General features: G+C 43.3%; 2 protein-coding genes across 2 annotated transcripts; both read right to left on the bottom strand.

Moving 5' to 3' along the window:
- Nucleotides 1–380: 380 nt before the first annotated feature.
- Nucleotides 381–7,576, bottom strand: LOC137660386 (coagulation factor X-like). Its single transcript, XM_068395231.1, has 5 exons — nt 7,501–7,576; nt 4,808–4,939; nt 2,814–2,989; nt 2,000–2,120; nt 381–928 (listed from the first exon to the last, which is right to left on the bottom strand). The coding sequence occupies exons 1-5, from the start codon at nt 7,574–7,576 to the stop codon at nt 381–383; spliced, it is 1,053 nt and encodes a 350-aa protein (XP_068251332.1).
- Nucleotides 7,577–11,676: 4,100 nt separating this feature from the next.
- LOC137675496 (coagulation factor X) lies at nt 11,677–23,998 on the bottom strand. The gene is made up of 8 exons (XM_068421630.1): nt 23,766–23,998; nt 21,187–21,347; nt 19,672–19,696; nt 16,907–17,020; nt 15,692–15,832; nt 14,574–14,824; nt 13,638–13,755; nt 11,677–13,007 (listed from the first exon to the last, which is right to left on the bottom strand). The coding sequence occupies exons 1-8, from the start codon at nt 23,833–23,835 to the stop codon at nt 12,460–12,462; spliced, it is 1,428 nt and encodes a 475-aa protein (XP_068277731.1). The 5' UTR covers nt 23,836–23,998; the 3' UTR covers nt 11,677–12,459.
- Between the last annotated feature and the right edge of the window lie 72 nt (nt 23,999–24,070).

Genomic DNA, 24,070 nt, shown 5'->3' on the forward strand with positions numbered 1-24,070 from the left:
ATTATCCTAGTCTGGTTTGTTTCTATAAAGCAGGTACTGCCACAGAAATGTTATTTCCAACTTCCATTGCAATGGGAGGGGGCTTATCAGCAGAGGCAAAACCTCCAATAGACAAATTTAGGTTATCACAGCAAGAGCAAAAGGAGTTCCTAAACTATCACATTTGAAGAAATTTCATTATTGTCCAAAACCAGCAAGCTCTGTTTGAAGTCCAAGCCCATCTTCTGAAAACCAGGCATTGGCTTATGAAGAAATAGACGGCATCTCTTAAGGGAAGTACAACCTATCAGAATTTTAGCAAGCATGTTTAAAAGAGGAAAATATTACTTAGGGATCAGATCTGATGGCTTAGACAATTAGGCTGGTTAAATGTCAAACCATTAAGAGTTTTCTGTCAAAACACTTCTTACCCAGGGTAGGAACTCTGCCAAGTTGGTGTATACTCCATATTTCCCTTGCCTTCCACACCCTTCTCCCCAGCTGATGATACCAGTAATAAAATAAGTACCATTGTATTGGGTAACGTGGGGGCCTCCTCCATCTCCTCGGCAGACATCTTTTCCATCTTTATCATAACCAGCACAGAACATCTTTTCTGTGATTGTTCTACGAAGGGCGAGCTTGCAAGTGTCCCTGTCCACGTAAGGGATTTGAAGCACTTTCATTCTTTTGGCTAGCTGTGCACGTTCAAACATGTTCCCAAAGCCACTGACAATTCCAAATGTTTGGTTCATCAGAACCTCATTAGCAAAGTCTTCATCTGGAAGGCATGCTGGGACAACATCCTCAGAAAATGTGATAGGTTTCTCTAATTTGAGAAGGGCTATGTCGTTGTCATAAGTTGCTGTATCAAAGTCAGCATGTGCAATTATTTTTTCCACTCTGTGCATCGCTCTGCTTGGCTCTTCTTTTTCTTTGTCCACCATCCCTGTGTCAGATTAGTAAGCCAGTTGTTAATAAGACAATACCAACAAGTCTAAACTGCATCTCAGTAAAAGAAGGGACCAAAGTTCCTTGCACTTTGTCTAGGTGTTGTACTGTACAAATAAAATAGACTAGTCCTGCATCATGATGCTACAGCATTTTATACCCCTTTCGCAGCAATTTAAAGGGTTGCCAAAATGCCAAGCATGTAGAAAATCAGAACTTCGCTATCAGAATAAGGCTCTCAATGAAAGCTTTGATAGAAAGTTTTGGGCTTCATTACAATGTTCCCAATGGCACTCTTGTGATACCCAACCAAAAGCCTCAACACAGAAGAAAAGGATCTTGCCCCTCTCTTTGTAGAGCAACATAGTCAAACAGACGTAAACAGGAAATAGATATTCATTGTCTTTTAAAACTTTAACATTCTGCATACAAAATCTTAGGAATTAATACATATATAGTCTTTCTCAATTTGTATGTAGTCTCTTTGGGAATTAAATGGACAGACAATTGGAGTTTAGGCAAACACAATTTTTGCTTTACTATCGTTGGCTGAGTACAATTTATGTGACTCAGAACACCATTTTTCAGTGCTGAGAACTTGTGATAAACTACTTTTTCATAAATGACAGTAATAAATAATAAATTTGTGGTTTCAAGTATGGAACAGTCTCAGACTAGTATCTACATGCTGTCAAAACAGTTATTGCTAACATCTGAATGAGGCATCTGGAATTCTTCAAGGTCTGGCCAACACAGGAAATTGCATGAAGATGTAATGTTAGACCAGTTTAACTACATCAGCTCAACCTTACTTGCCCACATACCTTTCCAGTTTATTCTCAGGTTCGATCACATACAAGCTGCACTAGGCAATGTCAAGCTTAAAGAAACTGTCCGTTCAACAAAGTCGAATGTGTATTTAGCCATTAGTCAAGGGACAAGATGAGGCAGTGAGAAATAACAAGAGGGTAAGAAAAACTCTGGCAGAGTTCAGTGTCTCGCATATGGAGACTAGAACACAGGACAATTTCTTGTTTTTGTAGGAAAGGGCAAAATGAGAAGCACTTACCAACAAGAACCTGTAAGTCTTCAAAGTGGCTAACGCAATGAGCTCCAGAAAGTATAAAATACTCGTTCAGAATTGTCCCCCCACAAAACCATTCATCGAACTCATCTGCTATTAGAACAGCCTGCAAAGAGAGAGAAAAAAGATAAAGCACAAAAACATATGTACAGAGAAATCCTGAACAGCTAGCTAAGATTCAAGCAGTTTTCTTGAAGTAGACATTTTCGTATGTATTTTCTACCAAAGACATCCTTCATTCAGAGGTGGTGAGAGTTACACTAAGGTGTAGCCACCGCAGTGGGAAACTTGTCAAGACAGACCTTTTTCCTGGCTCAAAGCAGAGTTTGTGCATTCAGTTATTTTACCAACAGCTTTTGGTTGTTATTTTTTAAACAAAATTTAGCTAATATTCTAATAGCACTATTCCTGTTTGGGTCTTGTGTTTTACTTCAGTCTTGGCCACAACACGAACTCCAGCTATTCTGAATCCGCCATGCTGCAACCTGAGTAACGGGGTGGCTGGCAGGGAAGGGGTCCTGTGGCTCACCCAGCTCTACATCCCATATCTGCAACCCTACTTCTCTCCTGGCCTCCCCCTCTCAGCATTTGCTTGATGCTGAAATGGAGACACGTCATTCATGGTAGGAGACCTGTGCAGAAACAGTACTCAGGAGAGTGGAACGACTACCCAAAATGTTGACACCAAATCAAGCTAGGTCCCCTTGGCAAGCGGGGACGAGTATGATGAAGAATAAATGGCTGCCAGTCCTGGTAAGCAGGGTCAGGTGTTGCACATCTCAGGACAAGGGCGCCTTACCTGCCATGGAGCCGTGCTGGGTACACTGCCAGCCTCCCCGGTGACCTCTGGATGGCTGCTCAGGGCCTCGGTGGTTTTCTCATTTTCAGGATGAGCATCTGGACTTGCTGTGGTTCCTGTAACTTTCTCTCGACCAGCTTCATGATTTCTCTGAAGCTTACCACATGGGAACTTGACTGTGAAGGCAAAACAGAAATGCTAATACTTGGTATCTGGGTGGTACTAGGACTTTGAGGCATATGTTGCATGCCGAGAGCAAGACATTCCCCTTCATAACCCTGAGCAAACATCTGTGAAGGCTCAGCTGCCGTCACCAGTCTTCACTTTAGCTCAGAGCTACCTTTCTTGCTGATTTAAGTAAATTTATAGGATGTGGAGGACCACGGTCCATCTCGGGGCAGGGGGACACACACAGTGCCTGTTCTGTCCCTGAAGTACCAAGCCAAGTGACAGGCAAGGGGTTGTGATCTCCAGAAGAGCAGAAGGACAGACAATTGCTGGTGAAAACAATTTCTCAGAAGGACAGACAGTTGCTGGTGAAAACAATTTCTATCACCGAAGTGTCATTCAACAGAGCTTGTCTGACAGAGCCCTCGATATAAAGGACAGTTTCATGGTCAGAAAAGTAAATCTAGTTTCAGGTGCACCGTTCTTCACCACAAGAAATGATTCAAACCTCCTGGAACATGGGTTTTGCAGTCAAAAGTAGCCTTTAGAGTTACAGATAGGTACCTACAGTGGAGGAAAACAGTTTGCAGGGAAACAGGTCACTTTCAGGAAATCAACTCTTCACGAAAATGAAAACTCTCTTAACAGTTCAAGGAAAACTCCTTGGCAGCAGCCTTTTGCAATTAGATACACAGGTGTCCTTATCAGTGTTAGTTCTTCAAGATTTTTCAAGATATTAACAAAAACTTCGCAAATGCAAAAGGGAGAGGGGGATCAGAATGGTTGAAAAATGGATATAATTTTCTAGTTCTAAAATTTGCCTGTTCTGGGCAAGTGGGCAAATTGGTTCAGCATTTTCAAAATATTTAAAAGTTAAACTTTTTCCATTTTTGGCATCATTATTTTTGTCTACTTGCTGTTATTAAAACTTTTGTAATTGGGAAACTGAGCAAAGTATTCTATATTAGGAATTATAAGCTCATGACAGCAATTTGGGATTAAAATGCAAAGGACATTATAAAAATATAATCAGACAGACAGAAGAATCGATTAAGATTAATAATTGTTAATGTTCACTTTCTCTGAATGCAGGCAAAACTGATGGGTTTAAACTCAATGTCAGTAGTTATTCATGTGTTAGATTACTATGTGTTAACTGCAGAAAACTAGCTTTTAGAACAAAGTAGAAAGGCAGGTTGAATTCTTTTTAAATGTAATAGGTGATATTCGAGGGTAAGCAAGTGAGGTATAACTGCAATCACATTATGTCATTACCGCTGAAATTATAATAAGTTCTCATGAACTGTATCTTGTAAAGGGAGAAGTTTCTTGAGTTCCTGTTCATTTGGCTCTGTAGGTGTTCAGCACACCCTGAAGGCCTTGACAATAAACACCAATTTTCACCAATGATAAATCTAACCTGTTCCTCTCTAATAAAATCTCCTGAAGCATGAGAGGCCTGTTTCAGTCTGTGAGAGAAGAGGAACCTGAGCCCCATTGTAACCACTGGTTTCTCATTTGGCTTCATACCTGCTGGGACATAGGTTTTGCTGTCTGCTCTGAGAACATACTCACTTGCACAGAACACTTCTGTGAGCTATTTTTGCCACTGCACATTGCTGACAATTGCACAATTTGATGTTACTTAAAATACGACCTTTAGCTAAGATCTTATTATCTTTGTTGGCAACACCTCAAGCAAGGCATGAACAGTTAACATTATTCCTTACGCTACAACGGCACTGCAACACACCAGCACTTCCCAAACGTGGTGAAGATGTGATGATTTCATTCCTATAGAATGAACTTTAAGTGTAGCTTCGTACCTACAGGAACGCAGGTTTTGTTGTCATTGCCCAGGGCATAGCCAGCAGCACAGGAACACACAACTCCTTCATCTTCAACTTTGCAGAACTGCTGACAGCTCCCGTTGTTGACCTTGCATGCATTTGGTATGACTGCAAAGGAAACAAATTTATAGGCAGGTTAAAAATATAAAAATTCATGGTGATTTCATAAAAGCAGAAGCAGCTCACAAAACCTCGCTTGCAAGCGTTAGTCAACCCCTCCCACCATTTTGGGAAATCCTGTGCAATTCCTGCCAAAGGCCTTAGTAATAACAGCAGTTGTAGCTATCATTATTTTAAAAATGCTAAGCTGCCAACATTTGGTAGACCACTATTGTATTACATCTTATGCTGTGTTTCCCAGCTATAACTGGCAGGTCTTTGAGGGCAAAGGAAGGGATAACCTGTACTCACCAGAATGGCCATCATACTAAGGCAAAGATGAACATGGGTGTGGGTAAGAGGCTAAAATGAGCAACAATTAAAGTATCAGTAATAAATGAAGTATTGGACTCTTGATAGACCCTTGCCATATTCGTTTTCCATCTGTATATGGCTCATACTACTCACCTTATCTCGGTCCCTGGCATTGCAAGATCACAGGCAGCATGGGAGAGCTTTTCCTGGCACTAACATTGTGAGAGCAAGGAGACGTAAACCAGTCCTAACAGATGCTGTTCCTACAGATTCACAGTGAGATTCCACAGCTCACCCACGCAGCTTAATCTGCTCCTTAACTAGCCTTATAATGTCCAAAAAGTGTTTCCTAATATCTAACCTGAGTATCCCTCAGAGTGCCGGGATCCCATTACTTCTTGTCCTAGCTGTTCATCCTCATGAAAATGGAGAAGACTTCCTGCTTTTATTACGTATTTTCCACATTTCCTTGGTTGTGTATGGTGGGATGGAGGGTGAAATTTTGGGTTTGTGTTTACTGAATTGCCTCCTATTTATGTTGTACCACTGTTCCAGATTCACAGGATTGTCTTGAACTCTCATCTTGACTTATGGTAGTCCTTCCAGTCTAGAATGAGCAACAAATGCAGTGAGTAAACGCTGTCTTCCATCTTGCATGTCACTGTGGAAAATACCAAGTATCAGAGGTCCTCAAGCTCACCTGTGTGGAGCCCTGCTCTCCATATAGTCTTTCAACCAATTAGCACAGTTTCTCAATCAGATGTGCACCAAACTTAGAGTAGTTTCATCCAGACCAGTGTTTCTCTTTCTGTTTCAATAGAAGCATTATATAAAATGATGTTAGAAGCCTCCCTTAGTGGAGACACCTGACATTACTGCATCTTTTGCAGCCACCCAGCCTGTTATCCTCTCCTTGGAGGAGATTGATGTGATTTGTTCCTGACTAGTGCAACTCAGCAGTTTCTTTCCTCCTTGTTGGACACAAATAATCTGGTATCTTAAGGAATAAAGATTTTCTTCTCCATTGGGAACAGACTAACATTCTTCTTGGTTTCTCTCTTCCAATATCCATATACTTAGATCAGCTCTGGATTTTAACATCATATTTATTTTATTGTATCTGCTCCTTAGTTTTTCTGGTTTTATGCCAGGATGTTTGCAATTCTTTTACACTGATCTAGGTTCTTCTATACTTCCTTGTGGAGGTCAGGTCATGAAGGAGCTCTTGATTTTAATTAATCCTCCCATCCTTTCTTGACCATGGGATAGTTTGGACATGTGCCTTAAACACTTTGTGTTTTTGTGGCATTTTTTTAGAAGTAACTAGATCTTTCTTTTAAAAGATGATACATTAATTTTATTCTCTTTTTCTTTTTCTTTACTTCCTTCAAGAGCTCTGTCATTTTACAGTTATTTTTATTAAAGTCATCTTCTGTCTTTGTATTGTCAGTCACTTCTAGTCCGTTGATTAAAATCAAATGTAGATGAGTGCACTCAAAATTGCTTTCTACATGTTTATTTGAGAACATTTTCCTTGAAATATGGGGCACTCCATGTCCCACTAAGTACCTTTCCTACCTCATCTCTGGGATGTCAAAATCCCCCTCTTACTCCCACCTCTTGTAATGTGGATGACTCAGGTGATTGTTCAGTTGTGTCCAACTAGTCCTCTGTAATCACCAAATGACTTTTACAGCAAAATTAAACAACAAAGCATGCATCACGTCTGCAGTATGATTCACACACTTACTCTGTAGAGAAGCATCTCAGACTCCAACCTCAAAGGCAGGTGGGGCGCTTCCTCATATGGAGGTGTGATGTTTTTGTTGAGACAGACAAGCACAGTGGGTGATGGCGTGGGGTTCTGGTTCCCCTCTGCACTGTTAAACCTTGTGGGGTTCATTTTGTCACCCAATAGTTTATGAATGGATAGTAAGGATTATTTAATTATCGCATCTCTTGAGGACATGAAGAATAGCACATGGTTTGTGCTGTCAGTTTGAAAGCCCTGCATATTGACATATTACCCTGTATTTTACATTGACACAATTGTTTCAGTCCAAAATGGTATTCCCCTAGTGACTAAGCCTGGATATTATTGCACTGCAGCAGACAAATAGGAGCAAGGTGGGTGAGAAAGCAAAGCTACCAGGTTTTCACTCATGTCACCCTGGTCTACAAAGCACAAATAATAGCAAATTACCTGTGTGGTTTAGATAAAGCAGCATGAAGCCAAGTTAAAGCAAAGGCTGTACCTGTCTGCACCATCTGAAGGAAAAGGAGGACAACGGGAAGAAGCCACACTGTCCCGCGATGACCTGCCATTGCCATCCTCCGAGCTCACTGTGTGTCTCCCACTGATTTCTCTGCAGGGCTCTGGGGCAGCGGCTAAATAAGAAACGCTACAGTGCAAAGGTCATTAATTCATGAGAAAACAAAACCTCTAAGAGCAAAGCCTAGGCTCAATATCAGCACAGGACAACCTTAAAAAAGAAAAAAGCCACTGTGCTGCATCAGTAACACCCTGAGAGCTTGCAGGTACCTCGTGTCAGCTAAGCCTCTCTCTCCTGCATGGGCAGCATGGAGCTGGGTTTGCCACTGAGGCTGTGACACCTGTGTATCTCAGACCCCTCAGAAAAAGTGGAGTCCATAAACCAGGGCAGGTTCTGCCTCCGCGGAATAACATGGGGTCACACGGCTAAACTTGGTTATGCTACCAAAACTCCAGATACCAGCCTGCCATTTGGTGATTTCCTCTGCAGAGCCACGGTCTACAGCTATTCCATTTCTCCTTGTATGTTGTGGGTGGCTCTACGTCATCAGCAAATATGAACAAAGCCTCCCTAAAAGAGCTTTACTATCCAGGCAGCAAGGAGCTAAAGTGACGTGGCTGTTGCCCATGCCCCAAGGAAGGCAGAACAACCAGAGACAGAGATTTGTGCCTCCTGCAGACTGGACGGGCACAGGAAAGTGGCTCAGAAGTGAGAAGCAGCTCAGAGCACCAAATTTGCAGAGTTCAGTAAGCGTATTGCAAAGATGTTGCCTCCCAGCTCTGGCAGTGCCTTAAGAAGCAAGTAAAGCATGGAGCTAATCAGAACAAGAGAAAAAAAGAGTGAAAATTCAGGCTTTTTTCTGGGTTAGGTCTATAAGGTATAGCAGAAGGTTTTGGTCTCTTTTATTCCAAACCACTGTAGGTTGAAGTGCTGTAGGTGGAGTGAAATTGATTGTCATGCTGGTACGTGAAGCCTTTGAATCCAGTGGAGCTGGTAAGCAGCTATCCTGTACAGATGCAGCAGGCTGGATGGGACCTCTGGGACACACAGAATCCAGTCTCTGTCACAAGCACCAGGCCAGACCACACTTTCACAAATTCATCAATTTCCACCTTATTCTGGATGGATTTTTTTTTTTTTTTTGGCTCACACTGCTCCATGGGGACAGCTGTTGACAGGGCCTTGTGGTCTGGGGCCCTGTCTATAGAAGACAATCCTGTCCAGTGAGTCACCTGTGTCAGGGAGCAGTAAAGAGGAAAGAAAACCTTGCCTCTTATTACTGCGCTAGCGCAGGTTGCAACTGCGTGACTGTAACAGTGACCCTTTGCTTGTGTTGCTCAGCTGGAAGCATATAAAACACAGGCTGGTGAGACCTCCAGGATCACCCAGCCCAGCTCACCAAGCCAACAAGGAATCAGGTTTATCTCTGCTGTTCTTGGCATGTTGGCCAAGGCTCCAGCAAAGGATCCTTCTGGGAAATTGGTTCCAGTTGGACACTGCACCTGAAAAAGCGTGTTTTCCTGCTGTACTGTAGGATATCATAATGAAGGCCAGCTTGTCCACCTTTGTTCCCTAGGGCGGCCCCCATCACGCTGCACGCCTGACAGATACTTACCTCTCCTGCTGTGAAAGATTACCAACATTGGAGACTTCACTGCCCCCAGACAAAACCTATTAGAGAGCTTTTCCAGTCACAGTGTTAGAAGGTTTTCTCTGAGACCTCCCTGAACCCTTCTCACTGGAACTGCAATGTGCTGTCTTTTTATCTTCACAACCGACATGAAGATCTGATTAGTACCTACACCTCTGCAGCAGCCTTTTGCGCACACAAAGGCTATTGCTATGCTTTTTCCCAGGCCTTCTCTATTTTAATCTAAAGAAGCCTCCGTTTTTCAAAGCCCAATGCCTCATGCACAAGAGTCTCTTGCCCGGATACATCATCTTGGACTAGGCCTGAGTGATGTCCTACCTTTTCTATTCTTCATGTTAGTCCTTTCCAAAGCCTCAAAGTGATTGCACTCTTTACTTACCATCCTTCCTTTCTTCTCTTTCTTCTCAGGACTGGCTTTTCCTTGAAGGCTGAGGAAGGCTGAGCACTACAGGGTAGCTTAAAGCTTCTCCTTCCACCATCCTTGGTAAATGTCAGCTCTTGCCTAAACCAGCAGTGTTTTCTTGCAGTGAGGAGTGCTGGTATTTTAAAACCCACCAGTTTACACAGGAGCTATGTGCTTTACCTCTTGCCTAGATTTTACAATCTGTTCAAATTTTGCTGTGTGAAATTACCCCAAAAACATTCGTCTACATAAAAAAGTGTGCTTTAACCCTTTCTTTTCTTGCAGGCCCTAGAGTTGGTTATGGGCTTTGGTAGGAGGCCAAGATGCAAGCAGATGTTTCACTCACATCCTCTCATCATGGCAGAGACACTGTTACAGAACGCGGAATGAACATGAAGCCCTTGAGCCTCGGGCACTATAGGCACCACAGCATAGGATGAAAGGCTCGCTAGGTACCAGTTTCATTTGTAAAAGACAAATAAACTCTGATTGCGAAGTACAAGAACAAAGTCCCTCATAGTCTGCAGAATAATGACACTTCTCTTCTAAGAACAGTCATGTTGTACAGAACAGTCATGTTCTACACATACAAACATGGACTTTCATCACCAGCTGTGCTTGCTCTCAACTTGCTACTTGGCTTGACAAAGATGTATATACACACCATCAAGTAAAATTCAGCAACTGCCACCATTGTCAAGAGGAAGGTCCTCTCCTCAGCCGTCTCAACACCTTATATAGTCCCATCTGAGTTTCACTTCAGCCCTCAAGCTTCACTGAAGCAGAAGAATGCCCTTAGCACAAGTAGGTAAATAGGATTTGGGTAGCACCTAGGCCTGAGGTTGTCCCTCTGAAGAGGGCTGTTTCACCCTGATGGAGCACAGGGCAGTCTAGTACCAGTGAATGTGGAACAAGGAAGGGATTAGAAGGTACAAACAGGAATCCAGTGGACAGAAGAAGTCAGGGAACAAACATTGCTGAGCAAACATTGAAGTAAGCCAGCTGAGGGTTTATACAGGTGGAGACCATCAAGTTGGGGTAACTGACCTGCAGTCCTTCTTGCCTGTGTTTACTGCTGACTGCAGCAATACCTTGCTGCTGTGCAGAGTTGTATTTCTAGTTTTTCAACCCAGTTTGCTCACAGCACCTGCTATATGAAACTAGCCAGTACCAGCTCAACCCCTAAGAGATAAGTAGCAGGTGTCTGGTGAAGTTCAGTGCACCTCAGACAACACGGGAGCATAACAGATAACATCAGGACTGTTAGGGGCCTAGAGCACATGATGTACAATAAAATGCTGAGGGATCTGGGTTTGTTCAGCCAGGGAAAGCCTGGGGATCTAACTAACTGCAGTCTTCCACTGGCTAAATGGGGATTACAGTGAAGACAAGGCCAACCATTTCCCAGAGGTACCCACAGAAAGAAGACAGGCAACAGTCAGAGACTGCAACAAGGAGAATTCCAACTGGACACGAGAGTGCTAAAGCACAGGAACAGGTTGCCCAGAGGGCAACAAAATCTCTGCCTCTGAAGTTTTTCAAAATTTGACTGGACCAGACCCTGCACAACCTGCTCTAACTTTGATGTTAGCCCTGCTTTGAGCATGGGGTTGGACCAGATCACTTTCATCTGTCCCTTCCATTGTAAATTCTTCCATGATTTCTGTAATTAGGACTGAGGCTGAGAAGGTTTAAAAAAGAATACATGAAGGAACACCACTCCACATACAAAAAAACATCAGAGTGCTGAGCTTCCACCTGGAAACCTTACAGCACAGACCAGATCATAGTACCTGAACAGACTATGTGTGGGAAAGCACTGTTTGAGTTTGTCACTTTCTAAGAAAACCAGTATCTTGGCATCTAACTTGCCATTTATGAACCTCTAGTCTTTTAATTACCCCCCTCCATTCTCTACCTCCTCATCAGCCTTGACATAGGGCAGGTGAAATTTGTCACACTTATTTGTTTAGGGACTTTCACTCTTTTTTCACTCTCAAATGAGACTTTGTCTTCATATATTTGTAAGCTGACTGGAGGGAAAAAATAAAAAAAAAGAACAAAAAAGAAAGAATGTTTTATTTCATATGCTGGTGTACATCAATATTGCACCTTACAGAAACACCCAGAACATGTACACATGCAAGGAGCTTTCCAATCCTCAGCCATACACAATCCAGAACATGATACAGAAAACAGTGAACATGCACATATTTATTTTTTTTTCTGACGAGCAGAACAGAAATGTTCAAATTAAACTAAAGTGAAGTATAATCCATATAAAGCAAAACCCCATTTTAATTAGCTGCTGTGACCTAAGCAGGCAATTTTGTGGAACATGTAGTTATTTAGCATCACATGTTGAATACTTACTTGTGTCTCAGCTTTTACCAAGCAAGCTTCCCTGCTCCCTTAATCTTCTAAATACATCTGTAGGTAGAAGCTAAACAGCTCTAGTAATAACAAACTTCCTACTGAGCCAGCTGGCTGCAATATGAGGATTAACTGAAGTCCTGTCCTTCCCTCTTTCATCATGATTAGTGGAGGCTCATATTATGTCCAGGAGCCTCTGGTGGAAACACTTGGGCAAACAGACAGGAACCACAATGGCAATATAAAAATAACCAAACAAGCAAACAAAAGACCCCACTGAGGAGCCATTTTGTTTGTGGAAGTCCCTCATTGTACAAATTGAAAACAATACCAGCAGTCTGCATATACATGCGTAAAGCCAGGAATAAAACAAAAAGAAGCAGCACCATAACTTTAAGGAATCAGCTTTCAAAACAAGTTTAGCAGATGTGGCTAAAAAAAAAAAAAAAAGAATAAAGTTTCCATTACAGAAACCGCACCTTGTTAGCTAACAGAAAGATCACGAGCCACAACACTACAAATTTTGTCTCATGGCCATTCTCACCCAGCGTAAGAACCTGGACATTTTGGTATAGACACCATATTTGCCTTTCTTTGCACATCCTTCTCCCCAGCTAACAATTCCAGTAACAAAATAAGTATCCTTATATCTGGTTACATGGGGGCCTCCACTGTCTCCTTGACAAGCATCTTTCTGCTCTGTTTCATAACCAGCACAGAACATGTTTTCTGTTATTGCAAAGTTAGTGGATTGCTTGCAAGTGTTCCTGTCAACATAGGGGACTTCAAGCACTTTCAGTTTTTTGGATAGTCGTCCACCTTCAAATTCACGCCCGAAGCCACTAACCATCCCAGATCTCTGGTTCATCAGAACTTCATTAGCAAAGTCCGCTTCTGGGAGGCACGCTGCGATAATGTACTCAGAAAATGTTATAGGTTCCTTCAGCTTTATTAAGGCTATGTCATTATCATAAGTCTCAGCAATGTATTTACTGTGAACAAGTATTTTGTCCACGGTATGCATCGTTTCGGACTGTTCTTTCTTTTCTCTGTCCACTTCACCTGTACAAGATTATTAAAAGGGTCATTAATATGGAGATAGTATAAGAAATTAAGAACAACCTCGATAAAGGAGAGTCGTATACCCATTCCTAACACTTCACCTAAGCCTTTATACCCTACAAGCAAACTGTAAAAATATGTTGCAATATTTATTAGCAGCACCTGGATCAGTTTCAGTCCCAAACTTTTGTCTATGGAGATTTTTCTACCAGTTTACATAAAGGCATAAACCGATTCAGCTAAACTAATGGAACTTGGGGTGGAAGCTCTTACAGGAGCTTAAGCCTGGCTTATATCAAGGAAGAGAAAATATAAAGTTGTGTTGATCTAGTATCATGCCTCAGAAATGAAGCAGTCACAATTTGAGTTCATTTCTTCTTCCTCTAGTCAGTGTGTCATAGCTTTCCTGAGTGTTCCTACAGAAACAAGCCTGTATGCTTCAGATGTGCCAGGAATTATAAGCTTTCTGAAGAAGCACTATGCTGATGAACACAATGATAGCCAACACTTCTAGAACATTTGTTCTTAATCACTTCCAACTAGCTGGCAAAGAAGGGATGGACCATTATCACCTTCCATATCAGCTGCCCCTGTTATTACAAAGCAGGAGTAAAATAAATAACCACTTACCAACAACAACTTTGATTTCTTTAGATTGGTTCATGCAATGAGCTGCAGTAAGTATAAAATTTTCATTTAAAATAGTTCCACCACAAAACTCTTCCCCTTCCTCGTTTAACAGAACAGCCTGCGAAAGAGAAGAGGTAAGTGCAGAATTAAGAGGAGCAGCTTAACTTCAATGAGCTACAAACAGGTAACTGATTTCTCTGCACACTACATATATGCTTATTACTACAACATGTACTACTCTGAAGGTGTCTCCTAATATTGCATACACACATGCATATGCTACAAATTGGCATGTACTGCTAGAGTCTCAATTGTCTTTACGTGACGTAGATGTTTGGCTTCCATGTCACCCCACAGTGCTTAGTAATGTCTTTTAGGAACAAGACACTGACTGCCTGAGCAGAGAGAGTGCAGCCCCCAAATCACCTCATCCCTTGGACTTACCACCCCAAAGAATTCCTGGCCAAGTTCTGTTCCTGTTTGACCCCCCCTTAGTGTCCCTAATACAGGAACTCATTTTGGCTGCTCCAAACTTAAGAGGAAAACTTAGATATGAAAGCATATTTGTGAAGCAAATGCATGCTTTATCTGACATGCTCTTAGGTAGACCCTACATGGACTGCTATCAGACAGAACTAGGAATATAACCTGCAAAAAATGACATTGCTGGGCCAGCATGACTCAAAAGCCCTCTCTGGTGACAGGTTAAGCCACACCACCTAGAATTGCATGAAGCCTTTCATTCTGACATTTTAAGTCTGCAGTTTGCAGAACAGCACATCTAAGTGCCTAGGTTCACGCAGTTCAGCTACCTCCAGCTACAAACGGCACACTACACGGGTGACATTCAGAAGGCAACCAGGTCAAAAGAACAATGGCACACCTTCCCTCAGAAACATGTTCCGCTTACATGCAGAGCACCAACACCAGATTTACCTGCCATGGACATTCGCCAAGAAGACACTCATCACCACCTACTATCCTGGTATTGACATATGGAGTCTTGCTACTTGTTTCATTGCCAGGACGGAGGGTTGGGCTTTCTGTGGTAATAACAATGTCCTCCTCCAAACTCGTGCCGTTTGTGGGAGGGACATCTTGATCACTAGTTACATTGCTATTATCAGCGGGTAAAATAATCGACCTTTTTTTTCTTTTCACAAAAACTTTTCCACAAGGATACTTTACTGTAAAGACAAGAATGTTAAAATTAGAGACAGACAGAAACACCATCACAAGAGGAAGCTCCTTGACAACACTGTCTCACAACAAATCAGTTAATGCAGCTGTCCTGTTTTATAAACACTAGCAAAACTTCGGCAGATGCAACAAAGGAGGAAGACCAGATAGTTTGAAAAATGAAAGCCATTTTGTAGTCCTAAAACTTGTCTGTAGGTTCAGTCTCCAGATAGTGTTTTCAAAGTATTTAAAATTTAAAACATAATCTTCAATTGTTTATATTGCTATATTCATGTACTTGCTCTTACCAAAACCATCTCAATTAGGAAACTGAGTGAAGTGTTTTATTTTAGGAGTAATATGGCTCATGACAGCAATTTATTACTAGTTATAATGGATATAAAAACTGACATCATGAGTATATGGCTGACTTATTCCTCCTCCCAGGTTTGCTGAAATACAACAAAAATGTACAAATGTAAATAGCATTAATCGTAATTATTTAATATAATCAGTTACTATTTGATTAGGCTAACTGAAATCTAAAGTAGAAAAGTTTTGGCAAGCTGCTATTTTATATGGAGTGTAAGTGTTTAAGTAAATGAGATGATAGAACTCCAATCACTTTTCTCCTGTCAACAGTGGAGTTTACTCAGGTAATTCCGTGAGAAGCACCTTGCAAAGGGTTCCAAATCAGCTAGATTTTGATAAGTCCATCACATCCCCTCATACATGGAAGGCCTTGGAAATACAAATCAGTTGTCCTCAGTGTTAAATTTGTGTCATGAAGAATGCTGATATAGTTCAAAAGACACTCTTTAACTGTGAAACAAGTCTCACCACTATTGCTATTAGTTTATTACGTGGCTTCATACCTGATGAAACACAGCGTTTGCCATCTTCTGCTAGAACATACCCTTTTGCACAGGAACACAAAACATCCTTCTGCACACTTTTTTTAATGCTGCAGAACTGCTCACAGTCACCATTGTTTATTTTGCAGTACTTTGGTATGACTATAAAAGAGGTAAGTTTGGAGAAAAACTGTAAATAAACACTAACTTCACGGAAGATCTCAAAGTTCACCAAATTCAACCGCACTCTTTAAACAGGATCTGTACCTCCACCTGTAAAATATCTGAAGCACATCTTGGTAACAACAGGAGTGGCTAGCATTAGCTTATGCGTTACAAAGCAGTCACATCCACTGCATGAAACATGCTTTCCAAGTCCAAGCGGGCCCAGTGGCCATGTCATGGTGAGCTTAAAAAAGCAGAGACAAAGTGACAGTGGAATAATGGATAAAACACTAACAGAGAAATCCAGCTATTGGTAAATCCTCACACAGTTCCTCCCTCCTGCCTTAAAAAACTCAACTCCTCTCCACTCCCCTCAGTTTCATGTCTGAACTTCAGTTCCACACGCTCTTACTCTGAGCTCACCACTCTTACTTCTGGGCTATCAATACACGCTCCAATGACATCATTAGGGTAGTAGCTGTAATGCCACAGAAGTGAGACTCGAGAAAGGTTTATATGCAAAAAATGATTCCTGGTAAGGCTGAAAAAGTCCGCGCTGTCTACTGACAAGCACTCATTTTCGTTCTTCACTGCTGTGAGCTGAGCAGGGAGGTTGTACTTCTGTACTTGGAGTAAAGGCTCCTTGATATCAGTTGTAAGACTCCTATGCTTCTTAGTTTTAGCATCATGTTTTGGGGATTCAAGCTCATGTAAAGAGGCACTATCATAATAAAGAGGGCTTCCTTTGGAGTAAGTGTAACTTCAGAACATTCATGGTTGGGTGGGGCTCTAAGCAACCTGTTGAAGATGTCCCTGCTCATTGCAGGGGGGTTGGACTAGATGACCTTTAAAGGTCCCATCTAACCCAAATTATTCTATGATTCTAACACTACCCAGCCGCAGAGCCACCAGGCCTTTGTGTTTCTTGCACTGTCCTCCAACTCAACTGTTGACTGCCATCCTATTCTATGCCTTTTTCCAAGAGGCAAATAATGCTCATTAAGAAAGAGTTAACTATGTTTCAGCTCCCTGGGAAATTCACTGCCACAGTTCTCGAAAGCAGAAACCTACCAAATTCGCAGTTCTTGCCTTGATAACCATCCAAGCATGAGCAAGTGTAGGAACCAATTCCATCTTTACAATGTCCACCATACTGACAAGGATTTGAGCTGCACTGGTTGCCATCTACAAAAACAAACCAAAACCCAAATTATTGTAAGACTGTAAGCATTTTCAGTGAACTCTGAAGGGGCATCAGTTTTAACAAGCAATCTTTCATCTTTCCTTTTAAGACATATGTCCTGTGAGTTGCCACATTCCAGATGGAACAAAGAGTATAAACGCAATCATTCTAAACCAGCAATGATTCATATACATATCCTCAGTTTTGCAATCTGGTTTTCATGGCTACTGAACGACAGTGCATACACATGCCTTTGTAGGAAGATAAAGTAAGTAATATATCATGATCAGAGTATACATCCTTTATAGTGAAGGCTGTAAAAGCAGACAGGACATTTCTACATTACAACTACTGTCTAAAGATACTAACCTTTTGGCCTCTTGCACTTCCCTACAATTTTCACATAATAATGACAACTCAACTTTTGTTTCTTTAAAGGTCATCTCATGCTTTGTGCATGTCTTTTACTTTCAGTGCTGTTTATTTAAAGAAACAGACACCAGCATATTAATCAGAAGATAAACAAAACAAAACAAAATGCTTTATAAAGCCCTGCTAAATTCATGTGTGCAGGCCAAACTCCTGTTTTATGCTGCTTAGAGTGCCAAAATTGTCCCATTGTATCTGATGAGGTATGAGCTCGAGCTTCAAAAAATTAGCTCTTTCCTCACGCTCCCCACATCTACGCTGGGATCTCCTACATTTGAAAGGTAGTTCTGCCACCTTTCTTCCTTTCCGTGACCTGGACACAACTGGCTGACCTGACTCCAGGACCCCAGCCACATGTATCTCACAAACTCAGTTACACGTAGGACAGTGAGGCTGCACCGCGCTTGGAGGCATGTTCCATGTAGCAGCCCTTTCTCCCACTCCCACAAAGGTATCTCACTCCTGCACTGATGCTCGCTGTCATGGTCTCTCCCATCTAGTGACCTGCTGTAACAAATGTGGTCCCCCATCACATGACCCTGCTGGGCTCTTCTGCACTGTTCGATAAGAAAAGGAGGATATCCGGAGAATTGACACTTGCTTAATACTTCATTGCTTTAGATAACACGTTCTTCAAATTTCTGTGTTTTACCACCTGTTCTGCCCCTGTTTGGAGCAGCTGGAAGAACAGCAATGCCCACAGAGGAGACAAGATGCAAGAAGCTGCTCATCCTAAGGATCCAGCTTACCACCTGCATGGTGGCTCTGGCCTGTCACCTCATCTGCTGCAGCTTTATCTGCCAAAGGGTGCACCTGCTGGGCTTTGTGTACTGCTTTCACACCTCAACATCCCTTCTATACCTGCACATGGCCAAAACCAAGAGTGCTCCAAATGCTGTGGTCCACCACAGAGGCATTGAAGACTGCTGCCCATCCTCAAGAGAGTGAAGGCGAGACCACCATTTACCGAAAGAAAGGCAGACCTGAGGCCTGCCGCACAGCTCCTGGTTTCTGCCTCCTCTGCAGTGCCAGAGCACTCCATTCTGTAGCAGTCATAGCTAAGCAGCATCCTACTGTTAGAGACTGTACTTGTTTAGTTTTTCCCTACACTGTAGTTGCCGCTGTGGTAATGAGTTTTATATCAATATTGCACAAAAGCATTGCAGAATCCTCTACTGAAAAAGGAAGCAAGAATGAATTGTTCTAGTAACTTGGCTGAGGGTAGCTGTGGTTTTCAATACTTCTGAACACCAATAAAGCATTTGTGAACTGTGGTTTAAAATGTATGAAATTGGCATTTCCGCTAAGAGCACTGGCACTGACGTTCCACTGCTTATATTCTCATGAGAAAATGGTTTGAAATTTTCCACTCCTGTTCACTGCAACACTGACGCAGGCTTTGCTCAAAATTTCAGCCTGTAGGTTGCAGAGTTCATCCCCTGCTTAGAGGATTGTGAAAGTCTGCATCTTCTTCGTGGCAACTGTCTTCAATTTTCTGCAGACTCCAAAAGACAAAGCTGTGCTGTCTTTGGGCAACATTTTTGAGGTACTCCTCCTAACACGCAAGCTGGACACATACTTTCAGGAGAACACATTACCAAACACTAATACATTAAAAATCCGTTCCTGCATAGTGGTTACAAACACTAGAACCCTAATAAATACAACTCAGACCTTCAGAAAAAAAACAGAAAAGCCTGATGGGTAGCATCTGCTGATCTACTGGCATGTCTTCCTTGAATGCCAAACAGTTCTGTAGAAAAGACATCCCACAAAATGCTCTATAATACAGGAGTCAACAACACTCTGGCATGGAAGGTGACATGAAACTGGCAAGTGACTGTGCAATACAGTTTAATAACTTTGGGTTGGCTACGGCATTTAAGCGCCACCCCCATCTATGACTCTTTGCATCTTGAATTCCCCTTCTGCTTCTCATTGTCCTTTGCGTGCAAAGGGTCATTGTTCTTTTTTTTTTGAGAGGACAAAGATCATCCCAGGAATTGGAGTCAGCTGAACCTTGCCTTCGAATGAAGTGACTAGGTTCAAGCAACAGCAAGGCAGTAAATCAGATTCCTTCTTCAGAGGAAACACAAAGTGAGGGTGTCCCACGGTGAAAAGAGAAGAAGCAAGGGAGCAGGAAGTGGTTACTTAAGAGGTGCATCTTTTTCAACTTTGCAGTAAGGAAGCTTAATTCTCTAAACAAATGCAGAGCATTTCTTACCTACATAGACGTTCCAGAATTCCTCCTACAGGTAGGTGTGGGGAAAAGGGAAATAAAAGGAGACAAAAAGAGTTTTATGAGAATTACTGAATTCTTCAGGAAAATATTGGTGCTTTCATGCAAAGGATACTTGCAGCTAACAACTGTTAAAACAAATACTTAAGTTACAGGCACATACAGTGCCTTGCAGCCTGCTATTACCATTTAATAAATTAAAACCATATGATCCATTTATAGTGCCCAGCTCGACAGAAAGAAGTCTCATGCATTTTTCAAAAATATCTAAAACTCCTTAGAGATTTCCTAATGCAACTCACTCAGCGTAAGGCACTTGATTTCTTGCACAACTGGATCTTCCCATCAGTTTTGACTGAATTTACTCACATTCCTGCAATGCCAAATTCTCAGTCTCCCTCCTCCTCTCTGTAGCCCCATGAATCAGGATCTCAGAAATCCTGAGATTTAAAAATACTGTGTCAGATTTGTGTTTGTCTTTCCCTCTGCACGGAGGACTCCAGGTGCACTGTCCAAGACAGTCCTTTTCAGTGACATCCAGTCACCAGGCAGAACAGGCTGTGCTGGTTCTGCTATAGATCAGCCAACCTATATGCTCTGAAATACTCTGGCAATGCACCCATGACTCCCCACCCAGGTCATCTCAGGGCTACTCCAAGACCATTCTGGCCAGCAAGTAATGTTAAAGTGAAATGAATCCGGCCTTCACTCCAGTTTCAGAGCTGTTCGTAACAGTCACATCATAGCTACAGCTGCTGTTCCTAATTCCCCTCCACCACCAAGCCACTTCAGGCTTTCAAATATCACCCTTTCTACTCACCCCAGTCCCCACAGTTGCCCCATCTCTTTATCTCTCCCTTGAACTTGGGAACAGATCGCATTTCTGTCTAAAGTTAAGCAGCCTTCAGGGTAGGGAAGGTGACACAAGAGTCACACATACAAACTTCATTCCACGTGGGAAATTTAACATAAAGGCATATAAGAAGCGTCCCCTGTATACATTCTGTCAATTCAAATGCTGGAAAGAGAGCCACAAAATGATAAGCACTGCGAAGCTGCTTGAGATAAGGTCGGCAAAATTCTCCCATGAAGTTCCGTGTCAGCATTTGCCTTCTCAACCTTCCCGTGGACTCTCCACCTAAGAACTCTTGAACATAGTCATGACACTCGGCTATGCCACCCAGATACGGTGAAGATATTTCTAACACGGGTAGTATCAAAGCATTTAAAAGTCAAATACTTTGCAATGGCAATTAAATAGATCAGAACAGGTAAAAGAATGGAGGCTTTAACATGGGCTGGCCTTGCAAGAGCTCAGGTAAGACTGTTATTGTATGTTTATGCCTTAGCAATTCCAACCACTGTCAAGCACACTATTTATTCTTTGCGTTAAATGATCGAGAGCAACTTGTAAGTTCTGATGCCCAGCTCAAAAGACCTTAATACTATTTTGTAAACACTAAATATATAGACCTATGTTTCATACTAGTTCATTCTTACAGTTTTCTCCTGATCTTCAAAGGCTTCTCTTGCTTCTTCTTTTGAACAGCGCTCCTCATTGCATTCTCTTTCAATATTCCCTTGCTTCAATTCCTCCAAAAAAGAGTTAGCACGTTTTGTTCTTTCCAAGAACTTGTCGGCATTTTCTTTCTTGATGAATACTAGACAGTAGAGAAAACAATACAGCTGACCAGTAACATTTGGGGCTGATAAAGAGTCATTAGAAATAAGTGAAGTAGAAACAAAGCCAAAACAGACCCTTTTACCACTCTACTCGTACACAACATTACCTGTGAGGTTAGTTCTCACACAGACTGATACATCTCAGGATTTCTCAGAGCAGTCTCTCTCTGAGAATCACCAACTCCAGGACAAACTGTAGGCCCTCAAAATTCTCTCCTGCTGTTTTTTAGTCTTGAAAATAAAAACATGCAGGTTGCCACTGAGGGCTTATATTTCTGTTGCTCCTGCTCAAGACTCCAGTCTTGAACAGAATGACTTTCCCTGAAGGCCACAGAGAGTGCATTCCTTGGTTTGGTTTTAAAGCTGACAACTAGGCAACACCACCAGCTGCTCCAGGGACTTGTGACGCAGAAACTAAATGCCACATGACCTCAAGATGCAGTAACATATCTGCTGACAAGTGGGGAAAGCTGTTTCACAGTCCAGCCCATTTATGAGCTCTACTGCCCTTCACTACTCCAAATCCCACTGCACCGCCCTGGGGTCTTCCTTCCCTCTTAACAACACTTCCCAATTGCCTGTAGAAATGTTCCTGCCTTACTGCTATGTGTGCGGGTAGAGCTAAGGCAGCTGCATTCTAAGATTTAACAAAGAGCAGAAGTAAATGAACATCAGCTTTAGCAGGGAAGTACAGCCTGAGGTCACTTTGCTGGGTTGTTCTATTTTTTAAAAGCTTCGTGTCATAGAAGCATGAGACCGGCTGCCTTCAAGTTCAAGATGCAGATAGCTGTTGATTTAAACTGAAGGATAAGAGGCATTAAACTCAGCTCAGCCACTTGGCCGCGTGAACAACAGTGTTACTCTCCAGTGACTTGTGCACACATTACCAGATAGGAAAAACAGAAACAACACTGGAGTCAATAAATTGCCAATTACTCTGTAAAAAGCATACACTCTAGGAAAGTTTGCAGAGTTTGGGAGCTGGCTTTGAATTATGTTCTGAACACCTGGAATTCAAAGAGAAAAAAAACTTCCCAGTCACAGATGGGCGTGTGGAAGACAGCACTGCAGATGGGACTGCAAGGCCAGTGGCTCACGCTCAGTGAGCAGCTTGCATGTACCTTCTGGAGCATTCTTCATGCAGCTCAATTCAGCAATAAATAAACTAGCTGATAGTAATCATATACCCTAATATTCCCTCAGCAAACACAGTGCCGACTTACTCTGCTTTTACTGAAACTGGTGCATCAGCAACAGGGAGCCAAACTCTGACAGTGCTATTTATATTAATCAATCCCATAGAGCCCATGAGTACTTTGGAGCCCCGCATATTCTGAAAGGCTCCTCGCAAGGAAGGCTTACAGAAAGTGCTTGTAACTTCTAGCTCAGCAACTGTTAGTTCATTCACCCACTATCTTATTTGCTGTTAAATCCCTCCCTGCAGTGACAGGAAAGTGACAGGACGCAGCCGGTGGGGTTATCGCCTCTGTATTCCTTTGCCTCCACATCACCCGCGTAAGAGGATGTTTTTGTAAACTTGAACTAGCCAATTAGTTTTCTGAGGCTGGCCATTCTCTTTCCCAAGCTTTCCATCATGCTTCCTTCTTCAGAGACATCAAGGAGCAACAGGTGTTGGTCAACTGAAGTAGGACGTGCCAGAAACGTGTAGAGGACCTAATTTTAAAGCCTAAGCAGGCTCACTCACTGAAGGAAGAGTTAATGGCTTTCGAAAAGCCACTTGCTGATGCTGCCTGGACTTTGGTGTTGACCCTAGCGGCACAAACAGAGGGCGGCGGGACGTGCTCCCCCTCTGCGTCCCTCCACGGCCAAAGGTACCCAAACGAGCCTTGGCCAGGCTTCCCCTCACGGGCATGAGCACCTCAGGCTGCAAGGGCAGTTGTCCTCCCGGTGCAAACAACGGGGAGGGCCAGCAATCCCATCTCATAGGGGTATGACAGGAAGGCACACCAGCCTGGGAAAGGCCACACGAGACCGCAGCGGGACACGGCACCCCCGGGGCTCAAGCACCCCGAGGTGCCCGCCCTGGCAGCTCCCTGCTCCCGAGATGGAGCTCGCCCGTCTTTCGGTGGGGTGCGGGGGGTGGCACAGGTGCAGACGAGCCCTCAGCCGTTTTGGAAACCGAGCCCCTCGGGGAAGACCCGAGTCCGGGGGTGCCCGCTGCCCTCCGCCGCCGCAGCTCCCCGCGCAGGCAGGGGCCGGCGGGACCCCCTCCCTCGGCCGTCCCACTCAGGCACCGACGGGTGCGAGCCCCCGGCCCGCAGCGGCGACCCGCCACCGCCTCCCGCGTTCCCCCGGCAGGCCCCCCCCCCGCCAAATGCTGTAAGGAGGGGGACACACACACCCCACCCTCCAAAATAAAGAAGGTGCCGCATTACCGCTTCCTTCAGCCCGGAGCTCGCCCGCCAGCGCCGCGCAGAGCAGGAGGAGCGGCAGGCAGCCGGCCATGGTGGCGGGGACCCCCCCCGCGCTGCTGCGGGACCGCGCCGCCCGGTGGGACGGGACGGGACGGGACTGGATGGAATGGACGGGACGGGAGCCGAAGCTTTCACCCGCCCCGGGCGGGGAGAGACTGAAGCGGCGTTGCTTCACCCTGCCCAGAAATAGCGGAAACGCCGGGGAAGAGGGGAAAAGCCGCCGCGGGATTTCTCATCTCTCCGATGATGAGGCTCTTCTTTCTTTT

The sequence above is a fragment of the Nyctibius grandis genome, chromosome 2 (assembly GCF_013368605.1).
Source record: "Nyctibius grandis isolate bNycGra1 chromosome 2, bNycGra1.pri, whole genome shotgun sequence".
NCBI classification, from domain to species: domain Eukaryota; kingdom Metazoa; phylum Chordata; class Aves; order Nyctibiiformes; family Nyctibiidae; genus Nyctibius; species Nyctibius grandis.